Here is a 22749-nt window from a genome sequence, read left to right on the forward strand (position 1 = left end):
AATTCATTAGAGTTGTCTTAAATAAAGTTATATTTTTGGGAAACATTTGTAAGTTGGGTAATTTTATCAAAACGTCCGGCAAAATACGGGCGATTTAGAAACCGTCAAAAATAACGTCTGTGACACTAAGATTTGCTATTCGGAGGAAATTCGGTTGGAATGGATTTCTGTGACACCCCCGTATACGTATCTCCCCCTTTAACCCAACATAAAATACCTAGGCGAAAATTAGGCTGCAGTCTAGGGCGGAAAAATCAAAACTGCCTTGGGAGTCGAATTGTCTTAATCCGCCCCTGCTTGGGATATAAAAAAACGCTTTAATTGCAATTTTTTGGGAAACAAACGAAGATTAGTGCCATGCGCGGATCCACGGAGGGTGATCTGGGTGATATATAAATCCTAGATCCGCCACTGATGGGTGCTCACGTTGTGATACTCAAAAAGTTTTTTTTGTACGCATATTTAACAAAAATAAAACAAAACTAGAAAAGAAACCTGATCTTCATCGTTCTGGATGGGAAGCCCCGTTGAGTGATTTTTTACGAAATTGGTGTTAATTTGAGAAAGTATATCTTTTTATCTACCTTAGGTCCGCGCCTGGTCTATTGACTTTTCGTTTGGGTTCTCAATGAAGTAAACACGCAAAGCAGAAGGAAAGCAAACGCGTGTAATTTACGACCTAAAAGCTATAAACATGAAATGCAAACAAAACAAATTTGTAAACGGCTTGCTGCTTCGCTTATATACATACATACATATGTACATTAGGGCGGTCAAAAAAATGAAATCCAATTCTCACCCCTTAAAATGGTAGATTAAAGTAAGAAAAAAATATATGTAAAAACTAAAAAAATGTTTTCCCGCATTTAGACCTTGCAAAACATCCGCAAAGTTTTTATAACTATTACACAAACGAAACGTGTAACAGTTAAAATTTGTTCGTAAAAAATCGTTCTTCCATTTCTAGTCTTGTCAAATTATAAATTTGGTTGGAACAATAAAATATAAATATTATAAATTTGGTTGGAACAATAAAACAAAAAAAACGTTTTATTAAGGGCAGCAGTGCGTATGGGTGATGAACTTTGTAGCAAATACCCAGACCCTAAAACTCGATTTAAAAAAAAAAAAATGTTGTTGGTGTACCTTTAAGGTACGTCAATGCGCACCGTATAGGCGGGTGAGAGTAGGACCTTAAAAATTTCCATACAAATGTAGACCGCTCTAATGTACATATATCGTTTTTTAAACGCTTTTAATTTTTGTGTACATATGTATGTATATTTGCCAAGAAGCCAGTGCTCTTGTCCATCTTAAAGACTTGCGATTTCCTTTCTATTTTTGTTTTCATCTCCTTAAGGCGATAAAGTACTGTTAGTGGCCAGCTGTATTTGGAGCTATAGCTTATTTATACAGTATGAGTGAGTATGACTCTGTGGCGGGTCGATTTCTATGACGCCGAAAAAAGTGATGAATCGTGAAGGGGGAATCTTTAAAGCAGGGGTGCTCAGTCCTATGGCACGCGGGCACATTTGTTTTTGTTTTGGCACTTAGCATACGAAGCGGCACATACCATACTCTCCTAGGCACAACGCAAGTTCCTCTTTCTGTCGCTGTCCGTAACAATTCCATTAAATTTTTTTTTTCTCCTCAACTCACAATTACGGATGCAAGATTTGGCTCGAATGAGCTCTTTTTTTTCGCGTTGGCTCTTTGGCCCATTTTTATTGAATTTGGCTCTTTTTTGCTAATAGCGATAGAAAATATTTTAAACTTGAAAAAAAGCGAATACATTTTTTTTATTAGTGTATTTTTTTTTTTGCAATGATTAACCCAAGTGCCAGATCGAAACTTAATACCGCTGGTATGGTAATTTGGTATATGGTAAAAATTTGGTTTTTTTTTAATTCAAATTGGCTAATTATTAATTATTTTTTGAAACTTTGAAGTTTTTTTGAAGTGGCAACCGTGGCATCAAGCCCTGTTCGTTTTTCGGTAAACTTTCCGAAAAAAGGAAATCTTTCGAATTACTGTGACACCAACGGTTTTGGTCTGTTGGTTTCTAAACCGTCCCCAAATCCGTCGCCGGTTTCTGTGACACCCTCGTATGTGTTATTACTGGTGAAACATTTTTTCGTGCCCCTTGTGAGTTAAACAAAACGATGTGACACGAAAATAAACGGTACACGCCCATCTTTACTGTGTACAGTCTTAAAGCATTCGCATAAGCGCTGCTGATGTCAGCAATTAGAGTTGATTAGCGCGTCATCAATTAGATCCAATCGTTTAAAATTATGTACACCAACAAAAAGACGATTCAACCGTTTACAAAATATTTAGATAAAGCACCGGATGTACACACAAAAAAATTTGCTTGGTAAAATTGACCAATGAAGATAGTTTAGTAACTATAAAAAATAGTACTTTAACAATAAAAAATTTTTATTTTTTATTTTTATTAAAAATAGTCGTCCCTGTATTTGTTTTTGCTTTGCGTGACGTAACTTCTTTAGTGTAAAAGTATGCAACAGTAATTTTACAAATCTTCTGCGATGCCTTTTTTATAATTCCCAACTGGGTCTAGCCCTTCATGAACCAAGCCCAAGTCAGATTCTGAGTTATTAACCTATTTTCTGTCTAAAGTCTTTAATATACTCCACACAAGGCGGAAGTCAAGTGCAACCCGTACCTTTAGGAGGTGTAGGATAAAGTTACTTTTGGAAAAGGTAATTATACAACTATCTTTATTTTAATATTACTTATAAATTACGGTGAAATAACTATAAATAATTGTATAAATACTATAAAAAAAGTAAGTTAATTACAATTTATGGATCGGGCACATTCTACCCGTTTTTACAATTGCATAACTATTTTTTATAGTAACCCTTACGTTTGCGAATTATGTAAGAGTAACAATTTACTTAGTAGAATTTTATGGTTGGGGCCTGTTTAACAATTATTACAGTTGATTTTGCCAAGTTTTTTTTTTTGTGTGTACCATTTGTGCACGATAACGCTCGGTTACAAAGTAAAGCAATATTTATACCCGTTACTCGTAGAGTAAAAGGGTATATTGTATTCGTGCAAAAGTATGTAACAGGGAGAAGGAAGCGTTTCCGACCCAACAAAGCATATATATTCTTGATCAGGGTCACTAGCCGAGTCGATATAGCCATGTCCTTCTGTCTGTCTATCTGGATGAACGCTTAGATCACGGAAACTACAAAAGCTAGAAAGTTGGGATTAGCAACACATATTCTTGGGTTTCCTACGCAGCGCAAGTTTATTTTAGCCGACCGCCACGCCCCCTCTAACGCCCACAATCGCAAACTAACGATTTTAAAATGTGTCACCCACACCTTTACAGATTTCCGAGAAGTCTAAATGCAATTTTGTTGTGTATATTTATACCTATCTAAATGTAGAAGACATTTTTGAAATTGGAATATTCATTAAATAGTTGTGAGCAATCAAAATATTATATATCTATCTCCCTCGCACTTCCTTTAGCTGAGTGACGGGTATTAGATAGTCGGGACACCCACCCGACTATAGCGTTCTCCCTTGTTGTTTTTGTAAACAAAAAATGTAAAACGAATAAAAAGAAAATAAATTGTTTAAATATCATACAAAATGTTTTGCCTTATTTTTCATAGTCAACTGACTAATGAATGCTAGCAATTTGATCTGGTGGAAATAGCAAGGTTCGCCGAACTAACACTGACCGATTGCCCCTTTTGCATCCGGGTACCGCAAATAGTTTTATTGTTTATAGGAAAATTTTTTAGTACGGGTTGGCTAATTGCCCACGGATAACACTAGTTTACAAGGTAATATTCTTGGTGTGCTCCCCAGAAATTGATGGCAAATTCTGTTAGTGTTGGACGCTTAGATCACGAAAATAGCACTAATTTTTTTTCGATGGCACAGTTTTTTTTAAAGATTTTTTAAAGTTTGAAATGTTAAATTTCGGAGTCCAGAATTTGCCATCATTTGCGGGGGGGCATTTCGGCTGTAAACTAGTGCAATCAAAGAATTAAATTTGTTTTTGCTTTGCATACTATTAAATAGTTAAATTACTATTTAAATAGTTACGCTTACGGGTGTGTGTATTTTGTTTTTGTACCTTGAAACTTTTTTAAATAGTTTTTTAACTATGAACACTAGTAACCTTAACGTAACTTCTTTAACATAAAAGTATGCAACAGTAATTTTACAAATCTTCTGCGATGCCTTATTTATAATTCCCAAAGGGCTAATGAACCAAGCCCAAGTCAGATTCTGAGTCATTATACCCGTTACTCGTAGAGTAAAAAGTAGAAGGAAGCGTTTCTGACCCCATAAAGTATATATATTCTTTATCAGGGTCACTAGCCGAGTAGATCTAGCCATGTCCGTACGTCTGTCCGTCCGTATGAACGCTGAGATCTCAGAAACTACAAAAGCTAGAAGGTTGAGATTTCCCACACATATTCTTGGGCTTCCTACGCAGCGCAAGTTTATTTCAGCCGAGCGCCAGGCCCCCTGTAACGCCCACAATCGCAAACTAACGATTTTAAAATGTGTCTGGCGCCTACACCTTCAAGGATTTCCGGGAAGTATAAATGCAATTTTGTTGTGTATATTTATACCTATCGAAATGCAGAAGACATTTTTCAAATCGGACCATTTGTTAAAAAGTTATGCGCAATCAAAAATATTGTTTTATATCCATCTCCCTCGCACTCCCTTTAGCTGAGTGACGGGTATTAGATAGTCGGGACACAAACCCGACTATAGCGTTCTTTCTTGCTAAGACTTTTTTTCTGTCTTAAGCCTTTAATATACTTCCACACTAGCTGGAAGTCAAGTGCAACCCGCACCCTTATACGGTGTAGGATACAATCACTTTTGGAAAAGGGAATTGGACAACTACCTTTTTAATAATAGGGGAGAGTGGGGAAATTTCGTCAGCATTTTTTCAAAGCTATTTGTTGTCCATCTTGAAACACGTTATCATATTTATTTTTTTATTGTTGAATGCGGTTAGCACCAAGCTTTTAAATGTGACATTCCCCTTTTTTTAATTACCTTGGTGATTTATAAATTAAAAAGTAAAACCAATATACTGGTGCAATTCCGCCACATGGGGGGTAAAATCGCCACACCACTGGGGCAATTTCGTCACCTGAAAAATGTAGGGAATTTAACGCCTGTAAATATGCTACACTGATCAAGCGTACCATTTTTGTTGACGTTCTATATTTGTTGCTGCTGCCGGTAGTCTGTTCGTTAGCCAGCTCGTCAAATAAAACAAGAAATGAAGCTAGCTTCGGCCAGCCGAAGCTTATATACCCTTGCAGATCATTCCTATTAATTAACAAATCGCAAAAATGTTCAATTTTCTAATATTTCTCATTAATTTTCCGATCGTTCCTATGGCAGCTATATGATATAATCGTCCGATTTTGATCAAATTAAAATTGAAATTCGGAAATATTTAAAAAGAGTCATATCCTAGAGTAGAAGATAATACAATTAAAACCAAAGAAGCTAGAATTTATTTCCTATTACTTTTCCATTAATTTTCCGATCGTTCCTATGGCAGCTATATGATATAGTCGTCCGATTTTGATTAAATTAAAATTGAAATTCGGAAATATTTAAAAAGAGTCATATCCTAGAGTAGAAGATAATACAATAAAAACCAAAGAAGCTTGAATTTATTTCCTATTACTTTTCCATTAATTTTCCGATCGTTCCTATGGCAGCTATATGATATAGTAGTCCGATTTTTTAAATAATTAATTCGAAATTCAGAAATATTTAACAAATAACATCCCCAAAAGTAGAAGGTAATATTTCAAAAAACACCGTAGCTAGAATTTTTTAAAGTTTTTTTTTTCCGATTGTTCCTATGGGAGCTATAAGATATAGTTGTCCGATCCGGTCGGCTCCGACATATATACTACCTGCAATAGAAAGAAGACTTTTGCGAAAGTTTTGTCCCGATAGCTCAAAAACTGAGAGACTAGTTTGCGTAGAAACAGACAGACGGACAGACGGACGGACAGACGGACAGACGGACATGGCTAGATCGACTCGTCTTGTGATGCTGATCAAGAATATATATACTTTATGGGGTCGGAAACGTCTCCTTCACTGCGTTGCAAACTTCTGACTGAAATCATAATACCCTCTGCAAGGGTATAAAAATATGTAATTAAAATAGGTGCGAATTTACCCTAAGCATAGGGTGGCGAAATTTCTTCACACATTACTTATTTAGAAATACATTTTGTCTGTCCGTTTCTATGCGAACTAGTCCCTCAGTTTTAAAGCTATCGCGATGAAACTTTCCGAAAAGTCTTGTTTCTATTGCAGGTAGTACATATGCCGGATCGGACCACTATATCTTATGGCTCCCATAGGAATAATCAAAAAAATAATATAAAAACTATTTTAACTTTGTAGAAAGTAGGCGTTTTGATTTTTGACAATGTAAAAACAACATTTTAAGTAGGCATACCTTCAAGGGTATATAAACTTCGGCTGGCCGAAGCTAACTTCCTTTCTTGTTTTAATTGTGGTATACAGGAAAAATTTCGTCGAGAACTTATTCTAGCTTTTGAACTATTAAAACACATTTAATTTTATAGCTTAATTATCTTGGCCTTCTGTACAAAAAAAATGCATTGGTTGAGTCATGCCGCCTTAAAGGACTAAAACAAAAAAATTATAAATTTGTACGACTTATGGATTCCGAGTGTTGCAGGTGACGAAATTTCCCCACTCTCCCCTACTTATAAATTACTGTGAAATACTATAAAAATAGTAAGTTAACTACAATTTATGGTTCGGGCACATTTTACCCTATTTTATAGTTGCATAACTATTTTTTATAGTAACCCTGACGTTTACGAATTACTTATGAGTAACAATTTACTTAGTAGAATTGACAATTTTTTGTGGTTGTGGCCTGTTTGACAATTATTACAGTTGATTTTACCAAGTTTTTTTTTGTGTGTGGATGACTTTTACTTTAACAATTTTGTAAATTGAATCGCCTGTTTTCGAATGAAGAGTGGAACCATATTGACAACGCTCGAGTGTCTGGCAACGCTTGCAAATGTCCTCACAAATAATGAGCCATAAGATTAAACGATTTGAAAAACTATGTACATAAAACAGATTTTCGTTGGAATAGATTTTTGCGACACCCCCGATTACCAAAGTACACACTCGCCGAGTGTTACGCATTCTAACGGCCGCCTGTTGCTACCATAAATTTGTTTACACTGTCGACATAGCGTGAGCCCACCTGACACAGGGCGTTCTGTGCGCGACCTACATATCCTACATATAGGCCTGCATCCTTTAGCTGTGCCATACAGGAAAAATCAAAAAGCTTCTTATGGCTGACATGCGCAAACGGTGCCATAAAGTGTGGCACCACTTCGCTCGGGGGCTTCCTGACCAGTTATCCATCAAAGGCTCCAGTATCTACCACAAGTTTAAACGCGAAACACTCTCTGGTGCGGAATTTGGCGAAAGACGCGAAGTGTTTACTGCACTCGCCTTAAGTGTTGGTGTTGTGTGTCACGCGACATGTTTGACCAAGTAAAGGGCTAATTATTTTATTATTATTTTATTTTATCTAAGAGTGTTAAGCAAGCAGGAGGGAATAAAACTCTTAAGGAGTATTTTTAAGACCTCCGACCAATCCCCGAATTCCTAATCCTTCCATTGCTAACGAAATATACATTATTGCGCGCCCTTTTTGTGATGCGTTCGTTTGATACGTTTTTGATGCCATTACGTTCCTTTCTTTTTTGACGTTGGCGATGGCTAACAATCGATTAGTAGCGAGCCAAACGCATTGAAAATTAATTGGAGCGCAATATATTTATGTATGTATGTATACTCCTCGCAAGCGACTCTATTTGGGTGTGACTAGCCTTTTTTGCAGTTCGCAATATATCCAACTCCTTGCTCTCCATTAAGGTCTTTTGTCCGTGTGTTATGAGAGAATTGTACTACACACATACATATGTCTTAACAAATTGCTTTGTATGCTTTCAAAGCGCAGCTTAGTCGTTAGTTTTGTTATTTTAAATTTGTTTTATTGTTCAGATAAACTTTTAAGGAAATTTAATATTACAATAATAAAAAAAATAACTAGATTTAAATACCATAATGCAGGGATCGTAAATAAGAGTTAACCTATTCAAAAAAGTTGACATATAACTCTTCCACAGGTTTGGGCACTGTTTGTGAATCGTCACTGTGAAGGAAGGAAGAAAAACAATTTTAAAAATTCCAAAACAATTCACAAAAACCTGATGAGTGTCCTAAAAATTAAGGACATAAGGTGTCTTTGGATCAAAAATGCATCGTAGAAGAAAATATTTTTATTTAATTTTTAAACGCTGTTCACAAATGAAGATTTTTAAACTTTGCTGTGACTTTGAAATTTTGAATGCGCCCACCTTCTCTTGTGGTTCAGTTAGATTTAATTTTCCAAAACGACCGTATAAAAGAGACGTGTAACTATTTAATTCCGAAAAGATTACCAAAATTGGTTGACCACTCTTGAAGATATATCCCAAAAGACGAAGAAAATTTGTGATTTTCTTAAATTAAAGATACCGCAAATACCAGAGCTGATGGACTATAGGCGTAGTGGCAACTTATGCTTAGAAAAGCCTAATTTATCGAAATAAAATGGTGGCAGGCCTGGACATCGACCCATGTCACATTTTGTCGGCCTGTGTAATAATTGATAAATACCTCTTACGCTTCAATTTGTATTATACAAATCAACAAATAAGAGTTATTTGTCAACTTTTATAATAAAAAGTGAAAATAATGAATTGAATTGAAATAACTCTTGAACTGAGGGGTGCATTGGTTTATAATTTATATGTATGTAATCTACGATTGAATACCTTTCTGTTGATATGCCATATGTGCCTAGAATATTTTTTATAATTTTATAAAACTAATGTTGTTTATTTAACAGCGAGGTTGATCATCAGCTTCAATTGACGATTACGGAAACAAACCTTACCTTTAAGCCGAATTAAAATCGGACGTAATGGAGTATTGGGAAGGAAAGAAGTTTACCTATCCACACTTATACCGACTGGCAAAAATTGTACATTGCGTTCCTGCTACTCAGGTCTCCGTAGAACGCTCCTTTTCGGCCCTGAAATTATTGCTGTCGGATTTAAGATGCAAGCTCTCGTCGGAATCAATCAAATAACTATTGTTTCTAAAATTAAACAAATAGATCTCGGATTATATGTGATTTGGAATGCAATTTACTAAACCCGTTTTTGTAATTATATGTCGTCTGTTATGCACCCTTGCTTAACTTTTATTTTTCTTATCCCATTTGGTACATAATAAAAAATATTCTGGGGACATATGGCATATCATCAGAAAGGTATTCAAGCGTAGATTTTATAGATACAAATTTTAAACCAATGCACCCCTCAGTTCAAGAGTTATTTCAATTCAATCTTTATTTTCACTTTTTATTATAAAAGTTGACAAATAACTCTTATTTGATGATTTTTCTAAAAAAAATGTAAGCGTAAGAGTTCTAAAAAAAATTGGAGAATAAGAGTTATATGTAAATTTTTATACCCTTGTAGAGGGTATTATAATTTCAGTCAGATGTTTGCAACGCAGTGAAGGAGACGTTTCCGACCACATAAAATATATATATTATTGATCAGCACCAATAGCCGAGTCTATCTAGCCATGTCCGTCTATCCGTCTGTCCGTTTCTATGCGAACTAGTCTCTCAGTTTTAAAGCTATTGCGATGAAACTTTCCCGAAAGTCTTCTTTCTATTGCAGGTAGTACATATGTCGGAGCGATCCGGATCGAACCACTATATCTTAAGGCTCCCATAGGAATATTCAAACAAATATAAGAAAATTCATTGTAACTTTGTACGAAGTAGGCGTTTTGATTCTTGACTACTTTAAAACAAAATTTAAGTAAATAGAAACGCGGAATCTGGAATCCCTGGAACTGCACCGAGGAGCATTCTTTTATCTGCAAGGGTATATAAGCTTCGGCTGGCCGAAGGTAGCTTCCTTTCTTGTTTTTAATAGGTTAACTCTTATTTACGATCCCTGCCATAATGTGAAAAACCAACTTTGTTGAAAAAAAATAGTACACAACTCGTGCTTACACGTGCGCCGTAACATTCGTTCTTAAAAACCGGATAAGCACGATTGATAAATAAAATACCCTTGCAGGTATGCCTACTTAAAATGTTGTTTTTACATTGTCAAAAATCAAAACGCCTGATACATGTACTACCTGCAATAGAAAGAAGACTTTTGGGAAAGTTTCATCGCGATAGCTTTAAAACTGAGGGACTAGTTCGCATAGAAAGGGACAGACTGACAGACGGGCAGACTGACAGACGGACAGACTGACAGACGGACATGACTAGATGGACTCGGCTATTGTTGCTGATCAAGAATATATATACTTTATGTGGTCGGAAAAGTCTCCTTCACCGCGTTGCAAACATCTGACTGAAATTATAATACCGTCTGCAAGGGTATACAAATGTCGTTCTACTTTTAAGAACATTTTCAACTCATATGGCTTTTTCTCTGTGTTCATTAGGGTGGTTTTTTATACCATTGCAGAGGGTATTATAATTTCAGTCAGATGTTTGCAACGCAGTGAAGGAGATTTTTGACAATGTAAAAACAACATTTTAGGTAGGCATACCTGCAAGGGTAATATAAACTTCGGCTGGCCGAAGTTAACTTCCTTTCTTGTTTTTGTATGAAAAATTCTAAGGTCCTACTCTCACCCCCTTATACTTTGCGCATTGGTGCATTGAAGACATACCAAAAAGAAAAAGTTTAAAAAAATGCTTGCGCATTGACCTTTAAGTTTATCACTCATACGTACTGATGCCCTTGATCAAAAATTTTAATTTCATATAGGTGGCGTAGACTTGTCATTACTTATTGAGCCTAAACATAAAAGTAACCTTGTCACCTTTACAAACGGGTAAAGAAAAATAAAATCGCTATGGCTATATAAGTTCCAATATTTAAGGGAGTCGCACCACAGAATCAAAAAATTTTTTTTAAATTTATAATATATATATAATATAATATGTGGATAAAAAGCTATTAACATATTTTTAAAAGAAGTAACATGGGGTGACCCTCTTAAGAGTGTATCGTGGCCAAAATAATTGTTGAGGCACCTATGTTAATAATAGGCGAAACAGTTTAAGGTTGACAAATTTATGTAGCGGTCTTTATTTAAATCAAATTTGAAATTATAATAGAGAGCTTTAAACAACTTTGTGTTGCTGCTTCGCTGGTTATACCCGTTACTCGTAGAGTAAAAGGGTATATTAGATTCGTGCAAAAGTATGTAACAGGTAGAAGGAAGCGTTTCCGACCCTATAAACTATATATATTCTTGATCGGGATCACTAGCCGAGTCGATCTAGCCATGTCCGTCTGTCCGTCTGTCCGTCTGTCCGTCTGTCCGTCTGTCTGTCCGTCTGTCTGTCTGTATGAACGCTGAGATCTCGGAAACTATAAAAGCTAGAAGATTGACATTTTCCATGCAGATTCTAGGAGTTCCTACGCAGCGCAAGTTTGTTTCAAAAGGGTGCCACGCCCCCTCTAACGCCCACAATCGCTAATATACGATTTTAAAAATTTCAATATTTTGGAAAAGTAAAAATGCAGTTTTATTGTGTTTATCAATACCTATCGAAATGTAGAAGAAATTTTTTAAATCGGACCATTCGTTAAAAAGTTACGGCGGATCAAAGTTTTTCTCCATCTCCTTCGCACTCCCTTTAGCTGAGTAACGGGTATCTGATAGTCGGGGCACCCGACTATAGCGTTCTCTCTTGTTTTTTCTCAAGTAGAGCTGCCATACTATATGTTGGTAGTGCCATATTCGCATAAGTGGCAATTCGATTTGGAGGCAGGTTTAACAATTTAAATTACGGCGGTAACAATAATTAAAAAGAAACAAAGCAAAATAATTGTACCGAAAATTCATAAATTTATTTATTTTGTTATATCTTTGCATTATAGGGTATAGGGTATTATAATTTCAGTCAAAAGTTTGCAACGCAGTGAAGGAGAAGGTTTGCTTCAGAAGAACTGTCCTGTAGAGCAAAGAGGACAGTACGGTCCTCTTTGACGGCAAAGTTTCCTCTTCATCAAAATTCAGATTTAGCTTTCCAAACAAAAAAAAAGTTGCTCTCCATTTTGTTAACGATTTTGAACGAAATCAAATATTTGACAAGTCAAGATATGGGAAAAGATTTGCCTACCCAAAACTCATACTGGCTTACGTGCCGTATGAGTAATCTTTTTGGAAACTTTGAGACCATTACGCAAGCCCTTAGACTTAATTTAAAATTTTTTGGATTTTAGTTTAAGTTATTTTGCACAAATATCTTGTGTTTAAAAGGGTGAGATAAAAATTCCTTATAAAAAACCGCTTTAGTGTTCATATATAAGAGGTTTCCGAATCAAATAAAGGTTTAACTTACCCCGTTTTATACATTCTTGTTGAGGTTCAGTAGGCGAGTTGACATATGGGCACTTCCACCAAAAAGTCCACCAAGCCAAAAACCTGTAAACTTGAATAAAATAAATTTCCACATGATTTTGCCGCTATATTAGTTTCTAATTAGTTGGATTCTGAGCTAAACTAAAAATTTGGAGTATAGTTTGATTATTTTTATGACAAACCTCATAAAACCTCATAAAACCTCATAAACCTCTGTTCTTAATTTATCTTATAAGAAAGCTAATATGTGACATTTTTCTGTACAGAATGCTTCATTTACATGTTAAACTAAACGCTTCCTTCTCCCTGTTACATACTTTTGCACGAATACTCATAGAGTCATATGAGTAACGGGTAAAAAAACTGTGGCGTCCACGGTTTTGAAGCTAGAATTAAAATTAAAACTGAAATGCATTTGCTTCGCCACAAACGCCCTTTTCGCTTAAGCCTGTATAGCACCCATGCCTTACACGGCCAGTATCACCATTCATGTAGCTATAATAGGAAGGATCCGCAAGGGTATTAGTCCGCTACAATTAGCAAATAATTACTTGCAACATATAGTAACTTGCTTTTTTAATTATTCAAATATCTAATTAATTACCCCAACATTTTTCACAAGTTTGATTTGTATGACACTTATTGTAGGGGAGTGTAGGGTAAGGTGACGAACGATTCGTTTTTATACTCTTGTAGAGGGTATTATAATTTCAGTCAGATGTTTGCAACGCAGTGAAGGAGACGTTTCCGACCACATAAAGTATAAATATTCTTGATCAGCACCAATAGCCGAGTCTATCTAGCCATGTCCGTCTGTCCGTCTGTCCGTCTGTCCGTCTGTCTGTCTGTCCGTTTCTATGCGAACTAGTCTCTCAGTTTATAAGCTATCGCGATGAATCGTTCCCGAAAGTCTTCTTTCTGTTGCAGGTAGTACATATAAAAATAATATATAAAAAAAATATAATAATACCAGATAACATTTACTGCAGTTTTATTGTTGTTTTTAATAGTGACGTCAGTTTAATTTAATTTTAAAAAAATTTGCATTTTGACCATTTTTTTTTTGTGTAAGTTTGGGTATTATCTTATTACTTCTTTCTTTTCCGTATCGAAAATAACCTTTCCGTAAATAATATATAAAAAAATGTATTTTTTTGTTTGTAAAAAGGATGGTTTACACCAAACGCTGTGGGATTTGGCTACGTTGAAATTTCGAATCCAAATTATTTATACCCTTGCAGAGGGTATTATGATTTCAGTCAGAAGTTTGCAACGCAGTGAAGGAGACGTTTCCGACCCCATAAAGTATATATATTCTTGATCAGCATCACTAGACGAGTCGATCTAGCCATGTCCGTCTGTCCGTCTGTCCGTCTGTCCGTCTGTCCATCTGTCCATCTGTCCGTCTGTCCGTCTGTCCGTCTGTCCGTCTGTCCGTCTGTCTGTTTCTACGCAAACTAGTCTCTCAGTTTTTGAGCTATCGGGATGAAACTTTCCCAAAAGTCTTCTTTCTATTGCAGGTAGTATATATGTCGGAACCAACCGGATCGGACAACTATATCTTATAGCTCCCATAGGAAGGATCGGAAAAGAAAACGTTAAAAAAATTCTAGCTTCGGTGTTTTTTGAAATATTACCTTCTACTTTTAGGGATGTTATTTTTTAAATATTTCTGAATTTCGAATTAAATATTTAAAAAATCGGACTACTATATCATATAGCTGCCATAGGAACGATCGGAAAATTAATAGAAAAGTAATAGGAAATAATTTCTAGCTTCTTTGGTTTTTTTGTATTATCTTCTACTCTTGGATATGACTCTTTTTAAATATTTCCGAATTTCAATTTTAATTTGATCAAAATCGGACGACTATATCACATAGCTGCCATAGGAACGATCGGAAAATTAATGAGAAATATTAGAAAATTGAACATTTTTGCGATTTGTTAATTAATAGGAATGATCTGCAAGGGTATATAAGCTTCGGCTGGCCGAAGCTAGCTTCCTTTCTTGTTTAGAAATATGCTCAGTAAATTTTAGTAACTTTCTGCTTTTACACTTTTAAAAAATATTGATTTTTGGAGAAGTTACATTAATGAAGAAATTGTTCGTAACATTACCCTACAACTTTTGAAAGTGCAAAAAAAGAAGGGTTCACGCCAAACGCTGTGGGATTTATCTGCATTGGAATTTCGAATTTCGAATTTTACAAGGATATGCTCAGTAGAAGTAAGCAACTTTCTGCGTTTACACTTTTGAAAAATATTGATTTTTAGAAAAGTTACATTCAAACAAGAAAGGAAGCTAACTTCGGCCAGCCCACACTGGGCCAGCCGATCAGATGTTTGGCCAAAAAAACCTTTTTCTTTTTTAAGAAAATGACCAAATTGAGTTTGGGATCCTTTTTATAATACATTAAACTAATTTATGCCAAAGTTTCAAAGAATTCGGGCAAGTAGTTTTCTTTTACCATATTTTCAAAGTGAAAAATTCATAAAATATTGATGGAAATGAAAAAAAATGTAGAAGTCAAAGATGCTGATGTTGCTGTTCGACTTCTTTCCGAAACTTGCAGAAGGGATTATTTTCAACAAGTAAAAAATATAATATAGCTCGTATGTCTTACTTGTTTGCTAAAATAAATGTAATTGTTAATTTTTACGCTTTTTTTCAGCAAATGAGTACTTTGCTTTTCGTGTGCCTTCGAGTGCCATCCCCAAATTAGTTCATTCCTTCAAAAAAAAATTCGTTGATCAATTTGATTTTTAGAAAAGTTACATTCAAACAAGAAAGGAAGCTAACTTCGGCCAGCCCACACTGGGCCAGCCGATCAGATGTTTGGCCAAAAAAACCTTTTTCTTTTTTAAGAAAATGACCAAATTGAGTTTGGGATCCTTTTTATAATACATTAAACTAATTTATGCCAAAGTTTCAAAGAATTCGGGCAAGTAGTTTTCTTTTACCATATTTTCAAAGTGAAAAATTCATAAAATATTGATGGAAATGAAAAAACATGTAGAAGTCAAAGATGCTGATGTTGCTGTTCGACTTCTTTCCGAAACTTGCAGAAGGGATTATTTTCAACAAGTAAAAAATATAATATAGCTCGTATGTCTTACTTGTTTGCTAAAATAAATGTAATTGTTAATTTTTACGCTTTTTTTCAGCAAATGAGTACTTTGCTTTTCGTGTGCCTTCGAGTGCCATCCCCAAATTAGTTCATTCCTTCAAAAAAAAATTCGTTGATCAATTTACTAAAAGTGTAGCCCACCGACTCGACGCGGTTTTGCCTTAGTTTTCGGTAATTTAAGTTTTAATTGAAGGCTTAACTCGAAGTCGAGCTATTTTGAAGAGCTTAGCTAAGAGAGCCCAAGAGTATGCCATACTTTATTTCTTCAGGTTTTGGTGAACATTTTGCGCTCAAAAATTTGATTTTAGTGTGACTAACATCTAAAATCTACTTTTTACGTACACTAATCGATTATGGTATTTTCCAAACCTATATCTATCTATTTAATCAGGACTATGCAAATAAAAATGTAGCATACTTTTGTGATGACTTCAGACTATGTCAAATTAACATTAAACAATTTAAAAAACAATTTTTTTAAAACCATTTTTATACCCTTGCAGAGGGTATTATAATTTTGGTCAGAAGTTTGTAACGCAGTGAAGGAGACGTTTCCGACCCCATAAAGTATATATATTCTTGATCAGGATCAATAGGGGAGTCGATATAGCCATGTCCGTCTGTCCGTCTGTTTCAATACCGTTTGCGAGCTCAGTTTAAAAGCTAGCGCCTTGAAACTTTCACAGTCGTCCTAAAACATGTGTACGCAGATCAAGTTTGAAAGCCGACCCGATCGGACGTCTATATCCTATAGCTCCCATAGGAACAATCGGATATAGCTTTCACAAAAATGAAGATATTTCGCTCAGTGTAAGAGCTATTGGCATGAATCTTTCCAAATCGTATTTTTTTGTGTGTACCTTGATCAGGGTAAAAGCGCGTGCCGATCGGACGTCTATATCTTATAGCTCCCATAGGAACAATAGGGTGAAATCGGTCAAAATTTGACGTTTTTCAGGATATTTCGCGCAAAATATTAGCTATTCCCATGAAACTTTCCAAATCGTATTTTTTTGTGCGTACCTTCATTAGGGTAAACGCGCGTGCCGATCGGGCGTCTATATCCTATAGCTCCCATAGGAACAATAGGGTGAAAAATTTTAAAATTTTATTTTTTCAATTATAAAATATTTTGTTGTATATTAATTCATGTTGCTAGTCTAGTCAAGTTTTAATTCGTAAAATCTGCAAGGGTATTAAAACTTCGGCTTGCCGAAGTTAGCTTCCGTCCTCGTTTTTAATAATTTGATTATATAAAACTTAGGAGATAACAAGAAAAAAAAATAGAAAATTTTTTTAAATCGATTGTTTGATAAACGTTGATGTGGGAGTCTCCGAAAGTTGCAGTTTTTAACGGTTCATAAATCTTATACGACATAATATTTTTTAGTGAGGTTAATTTTTTTAGTTTGTTTTATCTCATACTTTATTGTTTTCGAAAATGGAAGAAGTGCGTCTTCTAGTTATTTTTTTAAAAATAAAAAACCGAAAAGTACGTAAAATTTTCCGACTTTGGTTTGGATTATCTATATCATATAAAATTCCAAAAAATTTTACTTTTAGTTCGTTGGAAAGTTCAATCTTTTAAGAAAAAAACGCAAAAAACTGCATCCTTCTAACTGTCCTAGGAAAGAAATTACAGATTTTTGGCCAAAAAATTAACTTTCTGGCCCAGTGTGCAGCCGAAGCTTATATACCCTTGCAGATAAAGTAATGCTCACTCGGTGCAGTTGCAGGGATTCCAGATTCAGCGTTTCTATTTTAATTTTGGTTTATACATGAGTTCAAGAATCAAAACGCCTACTTCCTACAAAGTTACAATGAATTTTCTTATATTTGTTTGAATATTCTTATGGAAGCCTCAAGATATAGTGGTCCGATCCGGCTCCCTCCCTTTCTGTAAACGCAGAAAGTTGCTTACTTCTACTGAGCATATCCCTGTAAAATTCGAAATTCGAAATTCCAATGCAGCTAAATCTCACAGCGTTTGGCGTGAACCCTTCTTTTTTTGCACTTTCAAAAGTTGTAGGGTAATGTTACGAACAATTTGTTCTTTAATGTAACTTCTCCAAAAATCAATATTTTTTAAAAGTGTAAAAGCAGAAAGTTACTTACATTTACTGAGCATATTTCTAAAAAAATTTGGATTCGAAATTTCAACGTAGCCAAATCCCACAGCGTTTGGTGTAAACCATCCTTTTTACAAACAAAAAAATACATTTTTTTATATATAATTTACGGAAAAGTTATTTTCGATACGGAAAAGAAGGAAGTAATAAGATAATACCCAAAATTACAAAAGAAAAAGGTCAATGTGCCATTTTTTTAAGATTAAATTAAACTGACGTCACTATTAAAAACAACAATAAAACTGCAGCAGTAAATGTTATCTGGTATTATTATATTTTTATTACAAATAACACTAGTTTACAGCCGAAATGCTCCCCAGCAATTGATGGCAAATTCAGTTAGTGTTGGACCTCTAGACCACGAAAATAGCATTAATTTTTTTTTCGATGGCACAGTTTTTTTTTAAAGATTTTTTAAAGTTTGAAATGTTAAATTTCTGACTTTTTTCGAATTTCTTCTTATATCTCGGCAGATATCCACTCGATTGGGCCAGTTTTAGTTTTATTTTAAAGTCAATAGATCAGAGTTTAACTTTGCCATACAGATCAATATGATTGGATAAGTAATGACAGCGCAGAAGCTCGACAAAGATGAAAAATGTGTTTTTAGGTCAACTGTAAGTCGGCTGTATATATCGTAAAAACTCGAAATAAATCCGTTGAAAAATCATAATGGGTACAAACTTAAAGTTTAGATCCTACCGAATAAAACAAGCCGGATATGGACCAAATCCATGGAAAACCGGATTTATGGTGGATTTTTAAAGTTCGGATTTTTCCACTTTTTTCGGTTGACAGAGTCCAAATTTAAGATTTATCATAGGCGGCGACATGTAAACAAAAATAATTGGTGTTGGCAGCCGGGTCACTAAATAGCTAAATCAGATATTTAAAAGCTAGAAAATTATTAAAGTGAATTTAATTTTTGAAATTAAGGTTACTTTTTTCATAAGAATGAATTATCCAAATGGATAGTACTTAATTAAAAATATTCACTGTCATAACGCAAGCAATTTTATGTTTTAAAGGAATTTTCAGAACTTAAATTTATTTTATAATTTTCTAGCTTTTAAATTTAGCTATTTTTTGACCCGGCTGTCGTCACCACTCATTATACCCGTTACTCGTAGAGTAAAAGGGTATATTAGATTCGTGCAAAAGTATGTAACAGGTAGAAGGAAGCGTTTCCGACCCTATAAACTATATATATTCTTGATCGGGATCACTAGCCGAGTCGATCTAGCCATGTCCGTCTGTCCGTCTGTCCGTCTGTCCGTCTGTCCGTCTGTCCGTCTGTCTGTCCGTCTGTCTGTCTGTATGAACGCTGAGATCTCGGAAACTATAAAAGCTAGAAGATTGACATTTTCCATGCAGATTCTAGGAGTTCCTACGCAGCGCAAGTTTGTTTCAAAAGGGTGCCACGCCCCCTCTAACGCCCACAATCGCTAATATACGATTTTAAAAATTTCAATATTTTGGAAAAGTAAAAATGCAGTTTTATTGTGTTTATCAATACCTATCGAAATGTAGAAGAAATTTTTTAAATCGGACCATTCGTTAAAAAGTTACGGCGGATCAAAGTTTTTCTCCATCTCCTTCGCACTCCCTTTAGCTGAGTAACGGGTATCTGATAGTCGGGGCACCCGACTATAGCGTTCTCTCTTGTTTTTGTTTACATTTCGCCGCCTATGATATATCTTAAATTTGGACTCTGTCAACCGAAAAAAGTGGAAAAATCCTATCTTTAAAAATCCACCATAAATCCAGTTTTCCATGGATTTGGGCCATATCCGGCTTATTTTATTCGGTAGGATCTAAACTTTAAGTTTGTACCCATTATGATTTTTCAACGGATTTATTTCGAGTTTTTACGATATATACAGCCGACTTACAGTCGACCAAAAAACACATTTTTCATCTTTGTCAAGTTTCTGCGCTGCCATTACTTATCCAATCATATTGATCTGTATGGCAAAGTTAAGCTCTGATCTATTGACTTTAAAATAAAACTTAAACTGGCCCAATCGGGTGGATATCTGCCGAGATATAAGAAGAAATTCGAAAAAAGTCCGAAATTTAACATTTCGAACTTTAAAAAATCTTTAAAAAAAACTGCGCCATCGAAAAAAAAATTAATGCTATTTTCGTAGTCTAGAGGTCCAACACTAACAGAATTTGCCATCAATTGCTGGGGAGCACACCAAGAATATTATTTTGTAAACTAGTGTAATCAACGATAACATAACATTCTTGAATAAAAAAAGTTCGTCACAATACCCTACAAAAAGTTCGCCACGATACCCTACAAGGTAGACTTGGAGCAAAAACGGTGTCACTCTCAAACGGCGCAAAAGAAAAAAACGCGAAGTACCAAAAACTGTTGATAAAGATCTCATGTATACGTGCATATATTTGCCTGATTTTATTTTCCACTCATATTTGCTCTGGCACTGCTGAAACACAGGTAAATTGAATTTTATTTTTATCGAAAATTACCTCACGAACAAATTACGGGACTTCTTATTTATATTACTGTAAATACATTGTCGACACGATAAGGGGAGTCTACTACATTTATTTGGAGTTTTTGTCGTGACGTCATATATGAGATTCGACGAGTTCGTCACATTACCCTACTCGTCAAATTACCCTACACTTCCCTACTTAAAACTTTCACAGTCATCCTAAAACATGTGTACGCAGATCAAGTTTGAAAATCGACCCGATCGGACGTCTATATCCTATAGCTCCCATAGGAATAATAGTATATAACTTGCAAAAACTGAAAATTTTTCGCGCAGTGTAAAATTCGTTGACATGAATCTTTCCAAATCGTATTTTTTTGTGCATACCTTCAACAAAGTAAAAAGCGCGTGCCGATCGGACGTCTATATCGTATAGACTTGATTTTTTTCAGGATATTTCTCGCAGTGTAAAAGCTATTGACATCAATCTTTCCAAATCGTATTTTTTTGTGAATACCTTGATCAGGGTAAAAGCGCGATACGATCGGACGTCTATATCCTATAGCCCCCATAGGAACAATACACTCAAAATAAAATTAACCCTAAAGTCAAGGAAATCGCCCTACTTTTGTCTTCAAGACAAGCTCGCCCTAAATTTTAGGGTCACATTTTTCTATATTTTTGATTTTTTTTGACGTCATATTTCTAAATTTTAGGGTAATTTTACTAAATTTAAGGGCAAAAATTTCTAAAAAGTAGGAAATTTTCCTAAAAAAATAGAAATTAAAAACAAAACAAAAAAACATGTTCAATCATGATTTTTTTTTGTGTATACGTTTATATTATGTCCCTATATACATACATATGCAGGCGTTGTGTGTCTTGTATATTGTGAATGTTAAAGGTTATGTATTTATTATTATGTATTTGCGCTTGGATTTCTTATCTAACCAAAGCCAAATGTGGTTGTAAATGTGGACTACGGGACTGCGGAAGATTGGGAAATGTAGAAATTATGATTAGTTAATATTTTATCTTCATGAAAAAAACTTACATTTTTACTTGTCCGTCGTGAGAATCGAACCCGGGTCTCCCGCGCGAGGAGCGAATGGCCTACATACTGGGCCATTGTAGCACTTAAACTTGATGTGGCAAACCGAGCATTGTATGTAAAGGGTCAAGCGGAGAATACATTTGAATACTAATTGCATAATTTTGACCATTCGCGTTTTACTTATTTACATACCTATATACATATGTATATATTTATGCTAACGCAATTTATATTATGTGTAGTATATAGTAAATAGCTGAATATAAACCAAATTATTTTCGGTTTACCGCTTGCCATCAATAAAAAAAGGAATAAAAAAAGAGTAAAAAAACAAATTAAAAAAAAAAACAATAAAAAAAATAAAAAATAAAACTAAAAAAAAAACTTTAAAAAAAAGGTAAAAAATTGTTTGCTCTGGGACTCGAACCAGGGTCGTTTCGATTTCTAACCAAGCGCTTTAACCGTCTGCGCTACGAGTACAGCCACCCGGCAGCTGACAAGTTCTGGCATTGAACATTTTGGTGTGCCAGAGCATGTGAAAACAACTATTTCTATTTTTTAGAAAAACTTCCTACTTTTTAGAAAATGTTTCTATTATTTAGGGTTAGCTTAATTTTAGGGTTAGGGCACTCATTTTTAGAAAAGGTGCTGACAAAATATTTTATTATTTTCGTTTGCCTTTCTATTTTTCAGAAAATAATTTCTAATTTTAAGGGCATTTTTTCTAGATTTTAGGGTGATTTTAGTTCATTTTCTACATTTAAGAAAAACTTCCTGGATTTAAGGAAAACTTTCTTGACTTAAGAAAAATTTCCTTAGATTTAGAAATAACTTTCTTGTATTTAGAAAAAAGAAATTTTAATGGCGATTTTCTAAAATTTAGGGTTAAATTTATTTTGAGTGTAGGGTGAAAAATTAAAAAATTAAATTTTTAGAAATATAAATTATTACACAGGCCAACAGTGTTTTTGGTGCAGCCCTATGGGCATTAAATTGTGTTAATATAGACGGATATAAGCATATCTGCATACTTAGTTTTCGAGTTTAACGGGTGGTATCTGTGCAATCTCGGTTTGAAAAAAGTAGCAACATTTTATATTTTCATTTAAGATATCTTCGAGGGTCTGTGCTCAGTTGTAATAAAACCTATGCCAAAAAATTGCTTAGATGCCCTTCTACATAATTGCATTTAAGGTTCCATCATTATTTGAGTTAATAAAAGCCTATGAGCCATTGAAGTAATTTGTTCACCTCTATTTACAACCAACTTGATGCGGTGAACAGGCTTAAAAAAATACAAGGAAAAATATGTGCCCTAATATATTTTACATGCATCTAGAGGCGTCTTTTCCCGAATTTTTGAGATAAATCCCACTATTGTACTTCGAAAAATGGAATTT

The 22749-nt window shown here is 34.7% G+C and overlaps 1 protein-coding gene across 9 annotated transcripts in view; it reads left to right on the forward strand.

Moving 5' to 3' along the window:
• Positions 1 to 22749, forward strand: part of LOC108054886 (uro-adherence factor A) — a 234497-nt gene that overhangs the window by 121084 nt on the left and 90664 nt on the right. The window contains exons 1-2 of one of the 9 annotated variants that reach the window (XM_070219431.1): positions 2338 to 2377; positions 2644 to 2726. The exons of 6 other annotated variants lie outside the window; for them this stretch is intronic. In XM_070219431.1, coding sequence (XP_070075532.1) covers positions 2353 to 2377; positions 2644 to 2726 — 108 coding nt within the window. In that variant the 5' untranslated portion in view covers positions 2338 to 2352. Of the gene's footprint in view, positions 1 to 2337; positions 2378 to 2643; positions 2727 to 7490; positions 7603 to 9004; positions 9177 to 22749 lie in introns of those variants that run through there. 2 more of the 9 variants (XM_070219430.1, XM_044393702.2) reach the window with 2 other exon arrangements.

The sequence above is a fragment of the Drosophila takahashii genome, chromosome 2L (genome assembly GCF_030179915.1).
Source record: "Drosophila takahashii strain IR98-3 E-12201 chromosome 2L, DtakHiC1v2, whole genome shotgun sequence".
In the NCBI taxonomy this organism is placed as follows: Eukaryota; Metazoa; Arthropoda; class Insecta; order Diptera; family Drosophilidae; genus Drosophila; species Drosophila takahashii.